The following is a 15,531-nucleotide window of genomic DNA, read 5'->3' on the forward strand; positions in this document are numbered from 1 at the left end:
GAAAGCAAGCAGTGCTACATGGGACACTGCTTATCTGCTTCTTCTCCAAATTATCACTATTTTTTTTTTCTAATTACAGGTGGAAGGAATTATGGCTGTGAAACTAGAACAAAGGAATAAGAACGTTTCTTCTCTCACTAGGAAAAAAAGCGCCTCCTGAAATGATAAGAAGTATACAGGATGGTGAACCAAGGAGAGTGCAGAGTGTTAAAGTTGAAAATCCTTGATCCTAAACCAATAGTTTGTTATAAAGTCAACAAGAGACTTTTGGGAAGGTTCAGAGGCAGGAAAGGATAGGGCAAGACTTCTGGTTCACAAACTGTTAGACTATGGGTTTCCTACTTTAAAATGACTTTTTAAAATAAGCACTTAATAAATGTGCATTTTGTACCACTATGTTGTTACTATTCAAAGTTCTAAAAGAATCGGAAAGAAAGAGAGAAAGAGAGAAGGAGATGTCTTGGGTTTAAAAACAGCCTGGGGGCCTGGCGCGGTGGCGCAGTGGTTAAGATCCTCGCCTAGCACGCCCGGGATCTCATATGGGCGCCGGTTCTAATCCCGGCAGCCCCACTTCCCTTCCAGCTCCCTGCCTGTGGCCTGGGAAAGCAGTCGAGGACGGCCCAAAGCTTTGGGACCCTGCACCCGTGTGGGAGACCCGGAAGAGGCTCCTGGCTTCGGATCGGCATAGTATCGGCCGTTGCGCTCACTTGGGGAGTGAATCATCGGACAGAAGATCTTCCTCTCTGTCTCTCCTCTCTGTATATCTGCCTTTCCAATAAAAAAATAATAAAAATAAATCTTTAAAAAAAATTAAAAAATAAAAACAGCCTGGAATCTGAGCAGATTCACCACATACAAGTAAGATTTCCATTCAGGATTGTGGCATTTGTAACAAAAATTACCCTCATGTCTTTATCAACTTAACTACCAACTGGTAGAGTCACTAAAATTGATAGTACAGACCTTACCACTCTTTTCCAAATGATAATCATTTTCTTCAACTAGATATGAGTAAGTAGCAGAAAAACAATGTTTAATGCCACACAAATATGCTCTCAAAGAGGCTGGGTCTCTCCATATCCACAGATAAAACATCAGGCATCTACAGCCCTGAGAGCTGCTTGAATCAGTAACTACGGTAGTTCTTAAGGTTCAGTCATTCTGCCCTGAATGACTCCACTTTATAGATTTGTTTATAATTACATACGTATGCAGTCTAACATAAATAGCATTTTGCTGATCCATCCCTTCATTGACAGACATGTGAAATGTTTCCTTTTTTCACTATTGTAAATCATGTTCCAATGAACACAAGTTCATTGCAAATATCTCAAGATTCTGTTTTCAGTTTTTGAAGTACACAACTAAACGTGGTATTGCTGGGTTACATGGCAGTTCTATTTCTAAGTTTTGTTTTTTTATTTAAAAAATCTTTTAAAGATTTATTTATTTTTTATTACAAAAGTCAGATAAACAGAAAGGAGGAGAGAAGAAGAGCTTCCATCCGATGATTCACTCCCCAAGTGACCACAATGGCCGGTGCTATGCTGATCCGAAGCCAGGATCCAGGAACTCTTTCAGGTTTCCCACACGGGTGCAGGGTCCCAAAGCTTTGCACCATCCTCGACTGCTTTCCCAGGCCACAAGCAGGGAGCTGGATGGGAAGTGGAGCTGCCGGGATTAGAACCGGCACCCATATGGGATCCCGGTGTGTTCGAGGCGAGGACTTTAGCTGCTAGGCCACACCGCTGGGCCCTCATTTCTAATGTTTTAAAATGGCTGATGTGAATAGTGAGAAATCATGGTTTACACTTACAAGATTTCATGTTAGTCAGATCCCAATCTAGAAAATAAAAGATTCATTGATTCAGGGTGGTATTTTAGGCACCACATGTGCGTTTTACAGTCAGGGAGACAGTGGAGGAGTAAGTACAGCTACACTAATGTAGAAGATTTTGTATTAAAGAAAATACTATCTGTAAAGAAACTTCTCAGGCAATAACAAAACAGAAAAACACAGCTAAAATTTTTGAGCCAGGAATAATCTAACATAATCATTATATTTCAATACCAGTTGAGTCACCTATCAATCTCCAGAGAAACATTTCCTCTACAGAGGATAAAATGGGAAGAAAGCCCATTTGAATGCAAACAGAAAGCGTCTGATGATTCACAACCAGAACATTAGCAGAGAGAAACTAAAACTCTTTGGGATTCACGTGCCCAAGATGTATGGAGGTTATTCTGATGGATAAAGAAAACAGTTATGAATATAGCAACCTTTTGCTCAAAAAGAGAGACAGAGAGAGAGAGAGAGAACAATTAATTCTATTTCAAGCATGCTTGCTCACTGGTGATTTATTTTAAGTGCTCTATAATATTCCATTATATGACTGTCCCAAAAGATATTTTTCCATTCTCCTATTAATAGATATTTGCCATCTCCTTTGGGAGGAAGGACTGTTACAATGTTAACATAAACATTCTTGATTATATCTCTGTACTTGTGAAAGATTATGTTGCAGTACAAATCAAGAATAGAAAGCACTGAATTTGGTGACAAGTTCATTAACACTGTTAGATAATTCCAAATTGTACCAACCCACAATCCCACCAGCAGCGTGGAAGCTTCCTGCTCATCTTAGCACACTCTCTGGACCACCGGAGCTTTTGGTGCTTCACTCTGTGAGGTTGTACAGCAGTATTTCAGTCTCATGTTCCCTTTTTATATGCAGCACTGTTTGAGGAGAGTGCGGAGTGTCCCAAAATGAAGACAAAAACGAGATGGGAGAAAGGATCCTAACAAATGCAGTGGGGCGCTGTACAGTTACAAAGAAATTTCTGGCAATAGAAGAAATGGTTGTTGGAGTTCCAGCATGTGCTTTGATGTGCTGAGTACCTAGAACTAGACAGTAATCTCTCAATCAAGGTCTTTCCCTGTTCCCTCACCCCACCATCTGTCTCTAGATCCTCTTTCCCTCCCTAAGGGCAATAAGGGATAAGCCTAAAGCCCGGATCAGAGTTTAGCTCACAGGAAGACAGACTAGAACTAACACCACATTCTGAGTATGGGCAACGTTTATACCAGTCTCTTGTCTATTTCTTGGAACAACTAATTTGTCCTAAAAACAATTACTCTAGATACAATGCAATATACATCTCTACTTTCAAATCAAAGATGGACTCTCAATGAAACCACTGGACATATCTAGACAATAGGATGCTGAGCTGTCTGACATTGTCTGTACCAGCATACTTAAATAACAGACTGATGGCCTTATGACTGCTTATGAAGGATTATACTATTGTAATAATATGGGGGAAATCAGTCAGGGGAGGGAATAAGAGGTGGGGGAGAAAACCCAGACCCTATGGAATTGTACCATAAAATTAAAACAAAAATTGATAAACAGAAAAAAATTCATTCTTCCTTCAAGACTGTCTCCATCCCCCACTTGCCTCTTTATCATGGGCAGGATATCTAAACATCAACCATCTGGCCTTTCTTTGACTTCTCCACACTTTGTATGACTCCTGTGGGCTTCTAAGGTCAATAAATGCGTGTGCCTTTTCTCCTGCTAATCTGTTTGCTGTCAGTTGGTGCTAGCAGACTTAATCTCATAGGTTAGATGGGGAAATTCCCTTAGGCCCTAGGTGTTTCATTATAACCACTTCCTTTATCTACTTAACAGTCATTCACCCCCACATCCCTCCTGCCACCCCAGCCCTTTTTTGTATCTGCTACATTGCATCTATCTGGCTAGGAGTGTCCAGAACAACACTCCCATTTACTGAGGAGCCCCAATCAGAAATGCAACCACCTGATCATGCATGGAACAAATCAGGAAAGAACTGGTCCCTACATTTCTTATTTTCAAGCAGATATCAGTTTTAGCATAGTCTATTTCAATAAACATCAATAGGCATTCAAAAAGTTTTTGGGGTGTTTATTTGAACTTGTGAAAAATACCTTGTTATAATGCCAAGAAAAAGAAAAAAATCAGCTTTTGTTCCTCAGAGTACAGCAATTTAAAAAAAATTAAAAATTTCATTCTTAAAGTGTTGTTATGACCTAAAATGCTGGATATAAACCAAAGTGAGTACATGAGTGATTAGATTCTAAATACCCCTTGAAAATGACAACTCAGACACAAATTTTAAGTACTTTCATAGCTTCTAGCAACTATTTTTTAAGGAACTTGATTCTTTTTTTCCCTATAATTCCTTTCTGAGGATCTTCTTTAAAGAGAAACTGCTGTCTTCAACAAAGAGCAGCACATGAAAATTAACCAGTGCAGCTGTCCTTTCATCGATGGCCACGGAATCAGCTGAAGTGAAGCATGGAATGTGAGCAGCATTTTAATTCTGTCTCTGTCTCTGGAGAGATACTCTACTTTTTTTTCTTAATTCTGGTTAATCCTTACCTGATACAGTATTCTAAATATATCCTGGTCTGCCAGGAGCTATCTCACATAACTATATTTTGAGTTCATGTAAGTTTTTCTTTTTGTGGCTGAATAGCAGGAAGAGTTGTGCACACGCGCGCGCGCACACACACACACACACACACACACACACCTTTTCTCAATAGCAGAGGATCTGAGGAATTTTTAAGATTCTGAAACCAGATAACATGACCAGCTAGAATTGAAAAAGACAATAGAAAGAGCTTAAACGAACAGCAGAGAGAACAGAAAAGATAGGTGCTGCATGGGACATCCAGGCACGCTGTAGTTGATGGATTTTCTAAATGAACACACTTGCTGGGAGTATCTGACATACTTGTTGCTAGAACAGACACCCCTTGGTTTCTGTGATAGGCTAATTCCAGGACATTCTTTGGATACCTGAATTGGTAGATGCTCAAGCTCTCTATAGAAAGGTACAGTATCTGTAACAACTCCATGCACATCCTTAAATATTCTTTAAACTCATCTCTATGCTACTTATAAAATATGACATCATAGAAATGCTACATAGTTGTTACACTGCGTGGTTTAGGGACTTGTAATAAGAAAAAAGGCTGTGCACATGGTACAGACATAATTTCTTCTCCCTGATATTGTTCATTTTTGCTTGGTTGGAATCATGAAACCTTGTGAAGAGCAGACTATAACTAAATATAGACATAATTAGCTATGGCCACGTTCCTAGCATATCACCTTAGGCAAATAATTGTACTTATTTCAGCACCATTTCACAATTCTATAAAATGTGATAGAGTGTCTGAATACACCTCACAGGACTAAATTTTGAACAATAAATGTGAAAAATGGGTGCAGGCAACGCACTTGGTGCTGTGCACATGGGAATGCACCAGGTGACTGAGCATGGTTTAGACATTATTGCATTTTTTTTTTTAAAAAAAATCCAAATCCCAGTTAACACTCCTATACAAAGGCTGCCTAAAAATAAGAGTTTATATGTCCCCTACACATTCTCATTCTCTAACATGTAAAAGGTAAAATTCACCTCACTAAATAAACTTTCCCTTTATCACAGCCCAGACAATAAAAAGTAGCAACAATAAGGCTAGATCTTCTGATACATTTCTGAACTTACCAAAAACTTCAGGTTCTCAAAGCTCTGAAGGGGGAATGAGAGTACTTCTTGGAAGAAAGGATCTCATTCCAGGGTAAGATATTGATTTTTTTTTACAGCTCAAGTAGTAAACTGACTACCCCAAATTAGTTTCTGTACATGGAATTGGAAGGACCTGTTTGCCAAGGTTCAGTTATTTGCTACTAGCAGGATGTAGCTCTTACCGATTGAGAGAGCATGATGCTTAAACTAACTGGGTGTCTGTGTTTCCTGCCACTACAGCTGATTGAATAATTTATATTGTGCAAGTGATGTAAGCTTGGTGGATTGAATGATTTGTGTCACATTCCGGCTGAGTGGGTGATCATTGTTTAAAAACCCCGAGTGCAGCTGATCAGGTCTGCTCCCCTTGTCCACGTGCAGTACAGGACGGTTTCTGGTCAGCACTGGCCGATGAACAAGGACTCCTCAGCTTCCAAAAGTCTGCCCCCGGCTCATTTTTGGGATGGAATCAGTCAGTTTACAATACCCTTGAAAATATTAATTATAAAATTATATTGCCAATAGCTCTGGATCAATGACTATGAAAGAATGTAAGCCTTCAGACATGGCACAATAGCCTAGTGGCTAAATCCTCGCCTTGCGTGCATCAGGATCCCATATGGATGCCAGTTCATACCCCAGACGCTTAACTAGCGTTCCAGCTCCCTGCCTGTGGCCTGAGAAAGCAGTCGAGGATGGCCCAAAGCCTTGGAACCCTGCACCTACATGGGAGACCCCAAAGAAGCTCCTGGCTCCTGGCTTAGTATCAGCTCAGCTCTGACCATTGTGGCCACTTGGGGAGTAAATGAGCAGACAGAAAATCTTTCTGTCTCTCCTCCTCTCTGTAATCTGCCTTTCCAATAAAAATAAATACATCTTTTTTAAAAAAGAAGGTAAACCTTCCACTGTAACACTTGAAAAAAAATTAATCCAAAAAAATTGAGAGGGTCAAAAGTCAATAAAAATAATCTCATTCCTTCAAAATAGTAGTGAATTGAAAAAGTTTGTTCACACATTGATTAAACGTGTCAGTCTGGAGGTTTCTTACATCATTGTTTAAGGTGAAAAACAAACTGAGGCCCAGCAAGGCAAACCTCTTTCTCGCAGATACTATTTCAGATTTTAGAAGGAATATGCCAACACCACACCCAGTATGCAGAAGATTATGTTTGGTAACTGACACTGCAGTTTTTTCAAAGCAAGCTACACATGCTTTAGGTACTATGTTACAGGGAAAATATGACTACTTTTTGCACCAATTTGGGGTGAGAGGTTAGCACCTGACAATGATAAACCATGAGAAACAGTACTGGGGACTGGACTTCCCCCATTCCAAGGTTGAGTCTGATGTGGAAACTGGAATACAAGAGCTACACAAAACAGGCTGGATATTCCACAAGGAAAACAGGAACTCAGTGTCAGCTTGAGTTTCATTGAACTGTGAGATGCTTTTCAAACTATCACACCGTGTAAAAGTCATCTGACCGTGCAAAGCTCTCCAGGCGACCTTTTAGGATGGCAGAACTGCCCAGTAAGTTCTTAGAAGTGGAGAGAATGGCACTGGTGGGCTGCGCTGAATTTTGTAGAAAACTAACAGTTTTACTCCTCTTCTCACACCCCTTCTTAACTGAAATGATGCAACAGCACAGGATGGTCATTTTCCTGAGATACTCAAGAAGGAATTTCAACTCTGAGCAATCTCAAGTGGGAAGCATACTGTCATTTGAAGCCAGGTAGGCAGGATGAAACCCATGGTGACATAGCAAAGGACCTGAGTCCTCCTCCACTTCCTTCTGTCTCTCTCTGTCTCTCTGTTTCTCTCTCTCTCACTGATGACTTCCTTCCAACATAGCCTCCCTCTGCACTACACATCAGAACTCAATGTAAATTCTCACCCTGAAATTAACCTCACATAAATCTCACAGCTTGATTGGTAATGGGTGCATAGTTATCACAATGACAACAGCATTCCATAGCAAACACAAGCTCCAGGAACCCTCTTGATGGCAGGGAGGTGGCAGGAAGTGCTGAGTAAGCAGGGAGGTACCTTGAGGGACTGCAGAGAGTCTGCATTGGTGTCACAGTAGAGGATGATGTTGTTGGCCATGCTGAAGCTCTCTCTCACCCCAAGGTGGTAGAACAAGGATGGCTGCCGGAAGGCATCGCTCATCTCCACCACAGCAATGTCTGCAAACAGAGAACAGAGGCCAGAAGGATGACATCAGAATCAAGCCCAACTGTGGTCGCAGCAACTTAGTACTCAAAAGAGGAAATGAGAAAGCTGGAGGGATTTTCCCTCTGCAATCATCTCTGAACTTTGAATTTGCATTTCTGCCTGAAAGTGGTTTTATAAAATGCAACAAACTTGGTTCTTTAAAAACAAAAAACAGCAACAACATCAAAAACAGCAAAAACCAAGCAGGAGATCATACAATTACTGCAAACCACCTAGAGTTTGCAATGCAGGGAGGCAGGGCTACCACTCTAACTCTGTTAATTAAAATCACAACTTTTTTTTTATGTAGATCCAAAACAACAACAAATCAAAACAAAAAAAAAGGTTTGTTATCTACAAATCATACAGAATTTGTTTAAAACTAATTTTAAAAAAGGCAATCTGATAGCAGTGGTAAGTAATGAATATGAAATGGGACTTAAAGACAGTTGCTTTAAATTTACCTGCTTGAAAAATTCATCAGTTTCATCAAATGAATTCATCAAATTCATCATTCCATTTTAGAATTACCTAGCTAATATTTAGAAGGCCTCTGGCAAGTAAAATGAAGGGGGAAAAAAATAGTCAAGATAAAGACAACTATGACCAAGAGGGCAAATATAATCACAGTGTACATGAAGGCCGAGTGTGCGGTGAGCAGGATCAGGCTGGACTGCAACACCCATTGGTTTGGGTAAAAGACAGGGCTGAAGAGAGAACTGATCCAGCAATTGCAACCACCAACACGTGCATAAACTGACTTGGGCGACGGACTGTGCCAGACCCTATACCGGCAAGCACACACAAGAATCAAGTCTGGGAACATCTCAGATAAAGTTTCTTTGGGAATCCCCTCAGCTGAATTGTTCGACTCAGAACCCCAATCATGGAGAGACTTGCAGGTTCCATGGTCTGACTGTGAAGTGTATGTGTCAGGGCTGGGCTCCCTCCGTGGCTTAGACGGAGCTGTAGACAGCATATCCAGGTGCACATGTAGGATATGGCAGTACACTGGAGCCCAAAGAGGATACCTGGTACCACAACAAATGTTGGAGGAAGAACAAATTGATCAACTACCCCAACCAAGTGTTGGCAGTGAATAACTAGGCACATGGAAGATTCTAAGGTGGACTATGTTAACAAGTGATTCTGGAAAGATTTTGTTGTGCCTGGAGACTCAAGACCTATGCAACTGCATGTGAAACAAAATTTCAACACATAAAAATAAGGCAGGCTTGGAGGAGCACTTAACCTAGCAGTTAAGACTCAATAAGACAACAAACTGGACATGGCAGTGTCTGGTTCATTTCTTGATCTGGCTCCTGCTAATGCAGACCTGGGGGGCAGCAGTGATTACTCTGTCTGTTGGGAGACCTGGATTATGCTCCTGGCTCTAGCCCTAGCAGTTGGAGGCATCTGGGCAATCAACCAGGGGATGGGAGTAAATTCTGCCCCTCTCTGTTGCTCTCCTTCTTCCTCATTCTCATCACCTCTATGCGTACCATCTGGTGTGATGGCTCAATTGGCTAATCCTCCAGCTACAGGAACCGGCATCCCATTTGGGCCTTCGTTCATGTCCCAGCTGCTCCACTTCTCCTCTAGCTATTTGCCTATGGCCTGAGAAGGCAGTGGAGGGCTTTTCAAAGCGTTTGGACTGTGCACCCATGTGGGACACCAAGAGAAATCTCTTATCTTCTGATTGGCTCAGCTCCAGCCGTTATGGCCATTTGGGGAGTTAAGCAATACATGGAAGATCCTTCTCTGTGTCTCTCATTCTCTGTGTAAATTGCCTTTCCAATAAAAATAAATGAATCCCTAACATTTTTTTTTTTAAATGAATGCTCTTGAGAAGCTACCTAGTGCAGAGTTAGCCTTATCACATATACACGAAATCAAAATTCATATGTAGTCAAAAAGAAATAAATCAGATGAAATAAAGAAAGGCATAGTAGGTACTGAAGTTGTAAAAGAGAAAACAGGCCAAATGAGTTTCAAAAACTACTTTTTCAGAGTTAAACAAGAAGAACCCTTTAATATAAATGAAGAGTTTTCCTTTGGGGTCTTTAACATTTCTGCATCAACAATCAACACATGAAACAAGTGAATCATTGCCTCCACCCACTCAGCCATCTGCCTCCTTCCCCCACAAAGCTTTTGCCTCCTGCAGGTGCCTGCACTCCAGTCAATCACACTCCTTTAAAATCAAGAGTGGAGCTGAAAGACAATACATGAAACACTGGCTGATGAAGAGTAATGAGAGACATGCAAAGGAAAACGCCAGCATAGTAAGACGAGGGAGGATATTTCTCTAGAGAAGTGCCTCCTGGAATCTGATGCTAAAATGAAATAAAAATACTAGAAGGTTTTCAGATTAAGAGAGATACTAGACCTTTAAAACAAATGGTGCAAGTGAAAGAGTCGTTAGATCTGACCATCTATGTAGGAACAGACCTTGTTGGGCATAATTTTGAAATACAGCACTATGGTATTGTAATTTCAGAAAAGACTGACTTTTTTTCTGTTACACAGACAAATGATTTGTTCTAAGACTTTTTTATTCTTTCATAGGTATTGTGAAACTTTCAATATACAGATCCTGCACCTGGTTTGTTAAATTTATTTCTAAGTGTTTTATTTTATTGTTGATACTGCAGATGGTAATCTCTTAAAATTCCACACCCTGACTTTTTATTACTGATAAAGACTATTAATTTTGTTTATTGACCTTGTATTCTGAGACTTCACTAATCTCATGTAATAGCTTTAAAAGCTTTTCTTTTGCATATTTTTGGAGATTGCTATATAAACAATTACGTCCTCTGCAAATAGAACTGGTTTTACGTATTCCTTTCCAATGTGAAGGCCCCCCACCTTTTTTTTCTTGGTTGTTATTTGTACCATGACATGCTGGGAAGTTTTTTCATTATCTAACTAAAGAGGATATTTTTCCAATAGCTACCTTCAAATTCTAATGTGAACCATTTTGGAAACAACAAACTAAATAAGTCAAATTATCTTCCTGATGGAACTATCAAACACATTAAAAATGCAAAACATAGGACCCCACTGGCCAAGACATTAGTGAAGACAAATGCATCACATCAGAGTGTCTGGGAGTAACTCCAGGCTCCAGCTCCCAAGCCCAGCATCCTCTAACGCAGACTCTGAGAGGCAGCAGGAGCTGGGTTCCTCCCACGGATCTGGGAAACCTGGATTGAGTCCCAGCTCCTCTGCTTCTGGCTTCGAGTCAGGATCCTGTGAACATTTGGGGAACAAACTGTGCTGGATAGTATCTCTCACTCTCTTATAAGTAAATAAAATAGGGCCCAGAGGTGTGGCCTAGCAGCTAAAGCCCTCGCCTTGAACACGCCAGGATCCCATATGGGCGCTGGTTCTAATCCCGGCAGCTCCACTTCCCATCCAGCTCCCTGCTTGTGGCCTGGGAAAGCAGTCGAGGATGGTGCAAAGCTTTGGGACCCTGAACCCGAGTGGGAGACCCAGGAGGGTGTTCCTTGATCCTGGCTTTGGATTGGCTCTGCTCTGGTCATTGCAGTCACTTGGGGAGCGAATCATCGGACGGAAGATTTTCCTCTCTGTCTTTCCTCCTCTCTGTATATCTGACTTTCCAATAAATAAATAAATCTTTTAAAAAGATAAGTAAATAAAACTTAAAATGCAAAATATGATGTCATTTTCATTAACTTTAGATACGACAGAATTTTAGAACCCCACTACTAGACAGCAGTTATCCACTTTATTTCACAAACATCCAGTCAGTGTTACTATGTGTCAGAAATTACGTGCTTTTCAAATACAGACTCACTCAAATTTCATAATACCCCTTTGTGGTAGGTTATATTATTTCAGAATACCGACACATACATGCACTTACCAAAGACAAGACAAAGTTTTAGTGCCAGATCTAGAACCAGATAATCTGTCTCCAGGACCCACGTTCTTAATTCTTAACAGAGCCATGTCCTCCACTTGCAGGAGATGGAAATTCATAAGCTCAAGACACAAAATGTGTTGTGAAACTAGAGTTGAGGACCAAAACATGCCACTCCTGTCATGTATGTCAAGAGTAAACGCATTTGATAGCTATCTAATTGAATTTCTGTGATCATACGATGAATTGAGTTACCACAGAAATGAAAGACAAAGTCATTTCAAAGTATCGACAAGGCTCTGCTGTATTTTTACCTCAGGTAAGCTTTGTTTCCTTGTCCCAGCTGAGTTAATGTTAAATAGAGCATAAAATTAGGTTTACCATAGTTTATTAATGCATAATAAATATTTAGGGCAATAGCACAAAATCACTGCACCTAATTGTATTTTGGTCATCAACTGACAGTGGTTCATGATCAATTTTTCCAATGGAACTTTTTCTTCCTAATACAGTATCTATTAGTTACATACCTCATGAGACCTGCTGCACTTAGTGAAAAGTAGGATTGAAAAAAGATGTTAATCTCTGGTTGGTTTTGATCTATTTGGTCATTTTTGTTAGGTACCAGATCACAGAAAACAAAGCAAGAAGCCCAAGTGTTGATGGGGTTTGTGTGCTATAATGCATAAGGAATTCCCTCCAAAATACCACAATCACTGAAAACATCCCAAATCATCAAATAGAATTCCCCTATCCAGCCTTAATGGATTAATCCAGAAGAGAGCCCATTAAGGCCAATTTAATCTTGAGTGCCCATACCACACAAGGCTATTTGTTTCATCTTCTATTAGAAATATTAAAAGGGAAATTAATGAGATAGTTTTCTATCTTCTTTTGTGGAGTTGGCAAATTGTACATGCTGACAAACACTGAGATGTGACTGGATGTGCCCAGTACTGTGGAACAGGGAATACTTGGGAACCAAAGAGACCAGGGCTGGTGGGATGGATGGAGTGAGGTCACTCATGTAAACTGCGCATTAGCTGGCTGTGGAGCTGGAGAATGGAGTGCAACTAGCATGGTGATTCCCTATGAGTGGGCAGAGAGGCTATACGGAAGATATCAGCCTCCACAGGCTCATCTCATCTGCGATTCCAAGGGACCGACAACCTAACTTCTCTGGTCTTTCTGTTTTATGACTGATTAAATGCTACTCACAACTAAACTAATAAACTTACTGAAATATTCTCCAGGACTTAAAAGTAATACCTGGGGTCCTAAGACTCTCAGTCCATTTTCTGAAACTCAGCAGGTAGAGAACATACAGCAACAGCAAAATCAATATTGTATTGTACAAGGGGGTCTTAAAACTGACGGGAAATAATGCCTTCTGAAAAACTACACACAAATTCTAAAACTGTTTTGCAACAAAAATGAATTTCCCTCTTAACTTCCCTTTCCACAATTTTTTTTTCTGAAGTATTCCTATACAGAAGAATCAATGTCATGCTCGGAAAGGACCAAGAGTCGTCTATTACCACTGTTTGGAGTTGGATGTGGCCTGGTGAGTCCTGCTACAAATGACCATTCATTCGGCTGCCTCAGCATTACTTTATTTTCTAGTGTGTTGTTTGGTTAACCCTCCCATGTGGAGTGATGCATATTTCTGTCAACAGCGAATTTTGGCCCACAGTTTCCTCATCACTGAACCCTAATAAGGGTATGCCCAGTGACTAAGACATGAATCATTCTTACATTGCTAAAGCAAATGTATACACAACTCCCAACCCAGCCCTCACCTGTTTATTTGATGAATGCTATTATTAAACAAGTGCTTGTTTTTTTAACCTGAAACGTGAGGCCCAGCAGGCAGATGATCCGAGGGATATTTTGCACATTGAGGTTGGCCTTACAAACCCGAGAACCGCAAGTACACATCTGGCTTAGTGATTAAGACATTACTTGAGATGTCTGCAAGCCTGGGTTCAAATCCTGGCTCTCGTTTCCATTCCAGCTTCCTGCTGATGTACTCCAGGGGAGGCATTAGATGCAAAATTAAGAGGCTGCATCCCTGCAATCATGTAGGGGACCTGGATTGAGTTTCTGGCTTCTGGGTTGGGCCTGGCCCACGACCAGCTATTTCAGGCACCTGGGGAGTAACCACAGAATGGGAGATGTCCACCTAACTTTTGTCTTTATTTCTCTACTTTTCAAACAAAACCTTTTATTAAAGGTCAACAGCCATGCTACCTACTAAATGAGGGGGAAGAGAAGAAAAGGGAGAAACCAAGAGAGGAGCAAAGAATAAGAAGAAAAAAGAGAAAAGTGGAACAGAGAAAAAAACTAGGACAGAAGCAAGGAGAAAAACAAGATGGTGGAGACAAGAACTAAAGTTCCTGCACAGATAGCCAGAGCTCAGCTCCTGATGCTCCAGGTTGCAAGCAGGGGAGAATTGAGTGTATGCTGTAGGAAGTATGAAGCTGTGTAGACTGTAGCATCTGAGCTTTGGTTTCTTCAACTACAACTTGGTGAAAAATAAAATGAATTTGTCAATAATACTGATTGTGGTGCCCATGCTGTGGCAGAGTATAGCAAACTGCCTGCTGTGTTGGCATCCTATGTGAGATGTCATACAGAGTTTAAATGGAGTAGTCCCAGCTGATCCACTTCTGATCCAACTCCCTGCTAATGTGTTTGGGAAAGCAGCAGCAGAAGGTCCAAGTGCTCGTGCCCCAGAAGAAGCTCCTGGGTCCTGGCCTCAGAGCAGCCCATCTCCAGCTGTTCTGGACATTTGTGCAGTGAACCAATAGCAGAAGACTTCTATTGCTGCTCTGCCTCTCTCATTCTTTCTAATGAATAAAGAAATCTTAAACAAATAACACTAACCACAAAACTTGCTAGACACAGTAAACACTCAAGAATTGGCAATCACATGACGGTGTTACAGGAATGCTCAGCAGGAGTCCCTGGGAGCCACTGGGATCATAAAATGTCACAAAAGGCAACGTTAATGTATAACTTAACACCTTCTGAGGAAACCTCGTAAGATCGTTTCTCATCAAAGTTACAGTAAGGCCAAATTTGTGAAAGTACAGGAAGTCAACACAAAGTGTTCCAACTTGATTTCAAAGCAACAGCTGAATCTACTTATGCCCCCAGTGAATTTAGGAAATGGGGTGAGGAAAGATCCAGGCTGTGCTTTGGAAACAGAAGACCAGAAAGTATGGATAGAAGAAAGATTCAACAGACTAGAGGCCAGGAGATCATTTGGGGCATATCTACGGGAACGTATGTCCTTAAACAACCTGAAGAAATAGTGGGGGAAAATCAACAGGCATAAGGATCTGGTGGACATGAACAATCTATTTTGAACCAGATAGCTAAGGACAATGACTTTCTATTAATACCATGAGGAATATAAGAAGATAATTTTTGCTAGTTGGGAACTTGACTTTGGAAGGAAACATACTAAACTATGTATATGGTGGCAGGGTGACAGGGTGCATGTGTGAATATATAACCAACAGCTATCATTCAGAACTCCAGAAGAAAGATTAGAAACACAAAGATTTAAGAATCTGAGTGAATCTATTAATTAGATTGATCATTGAATCAGAGAAATGCCAGAGTGACAATTCTTCTAGGATTCCAGGATTCTACTCATTACCCAGCAAGTGCAAACACAAGTATATGCTCACACACACACACACACACACACACACAATGAAGGTACATCGCACCAGTATTTGTAAACCACCAACAATGGAAGAAACAACAACAAAAAAGACACTTTGGTGAGGGAGGGCAGTCCCTTAAACTGGGGCCTCAGGGGGTCTGATAGGCT

The 15,531-nt window shown here is 40.8% G+C and overlaps 1 protein-coding gene across 1 annotated transcript in view; it reads right to left on the reverse strand.

The window, feature by feature from the left end:
* The window catches only part of MAP3K5 (mitogen-activated protein kinase kinase kinase 5), a 223,629-nt gene that overhangs the window by 142,735 nt on the left and 65,363 nt on the right, over window positions 1-15,531 (reverse strand). Inside the window, exon 2 of the mRNA XM_040965413.1 lies at window positions 7,631-7,770. Within this exon, the coding sequence (XP_040821347.1) occupies window positions 7,631-7,770 (140 nt within the window). The remainder of the gene's footprint in view (window positions 1-7,630; window positions 7,771-15,531) is intronic.

Source organism: Ochotona curzoniae, unplaced genomic scaffold (assembly GCF_017591425.1).
Source record: "Ochotona curzoniae isolate NIBS_2020 unplaced genomic scaffold, NIBS_Ocur_1.0 scaffold_3890, whole genome shotgun sequence".
Classification (NCBI taxonomy): domain Eukaryota; kingdom Metazoa; phylum Chordata; class Mammalia; order Lagomorpha; family Ochotonidae; genus Ochotona; species Ochotona curzoniae.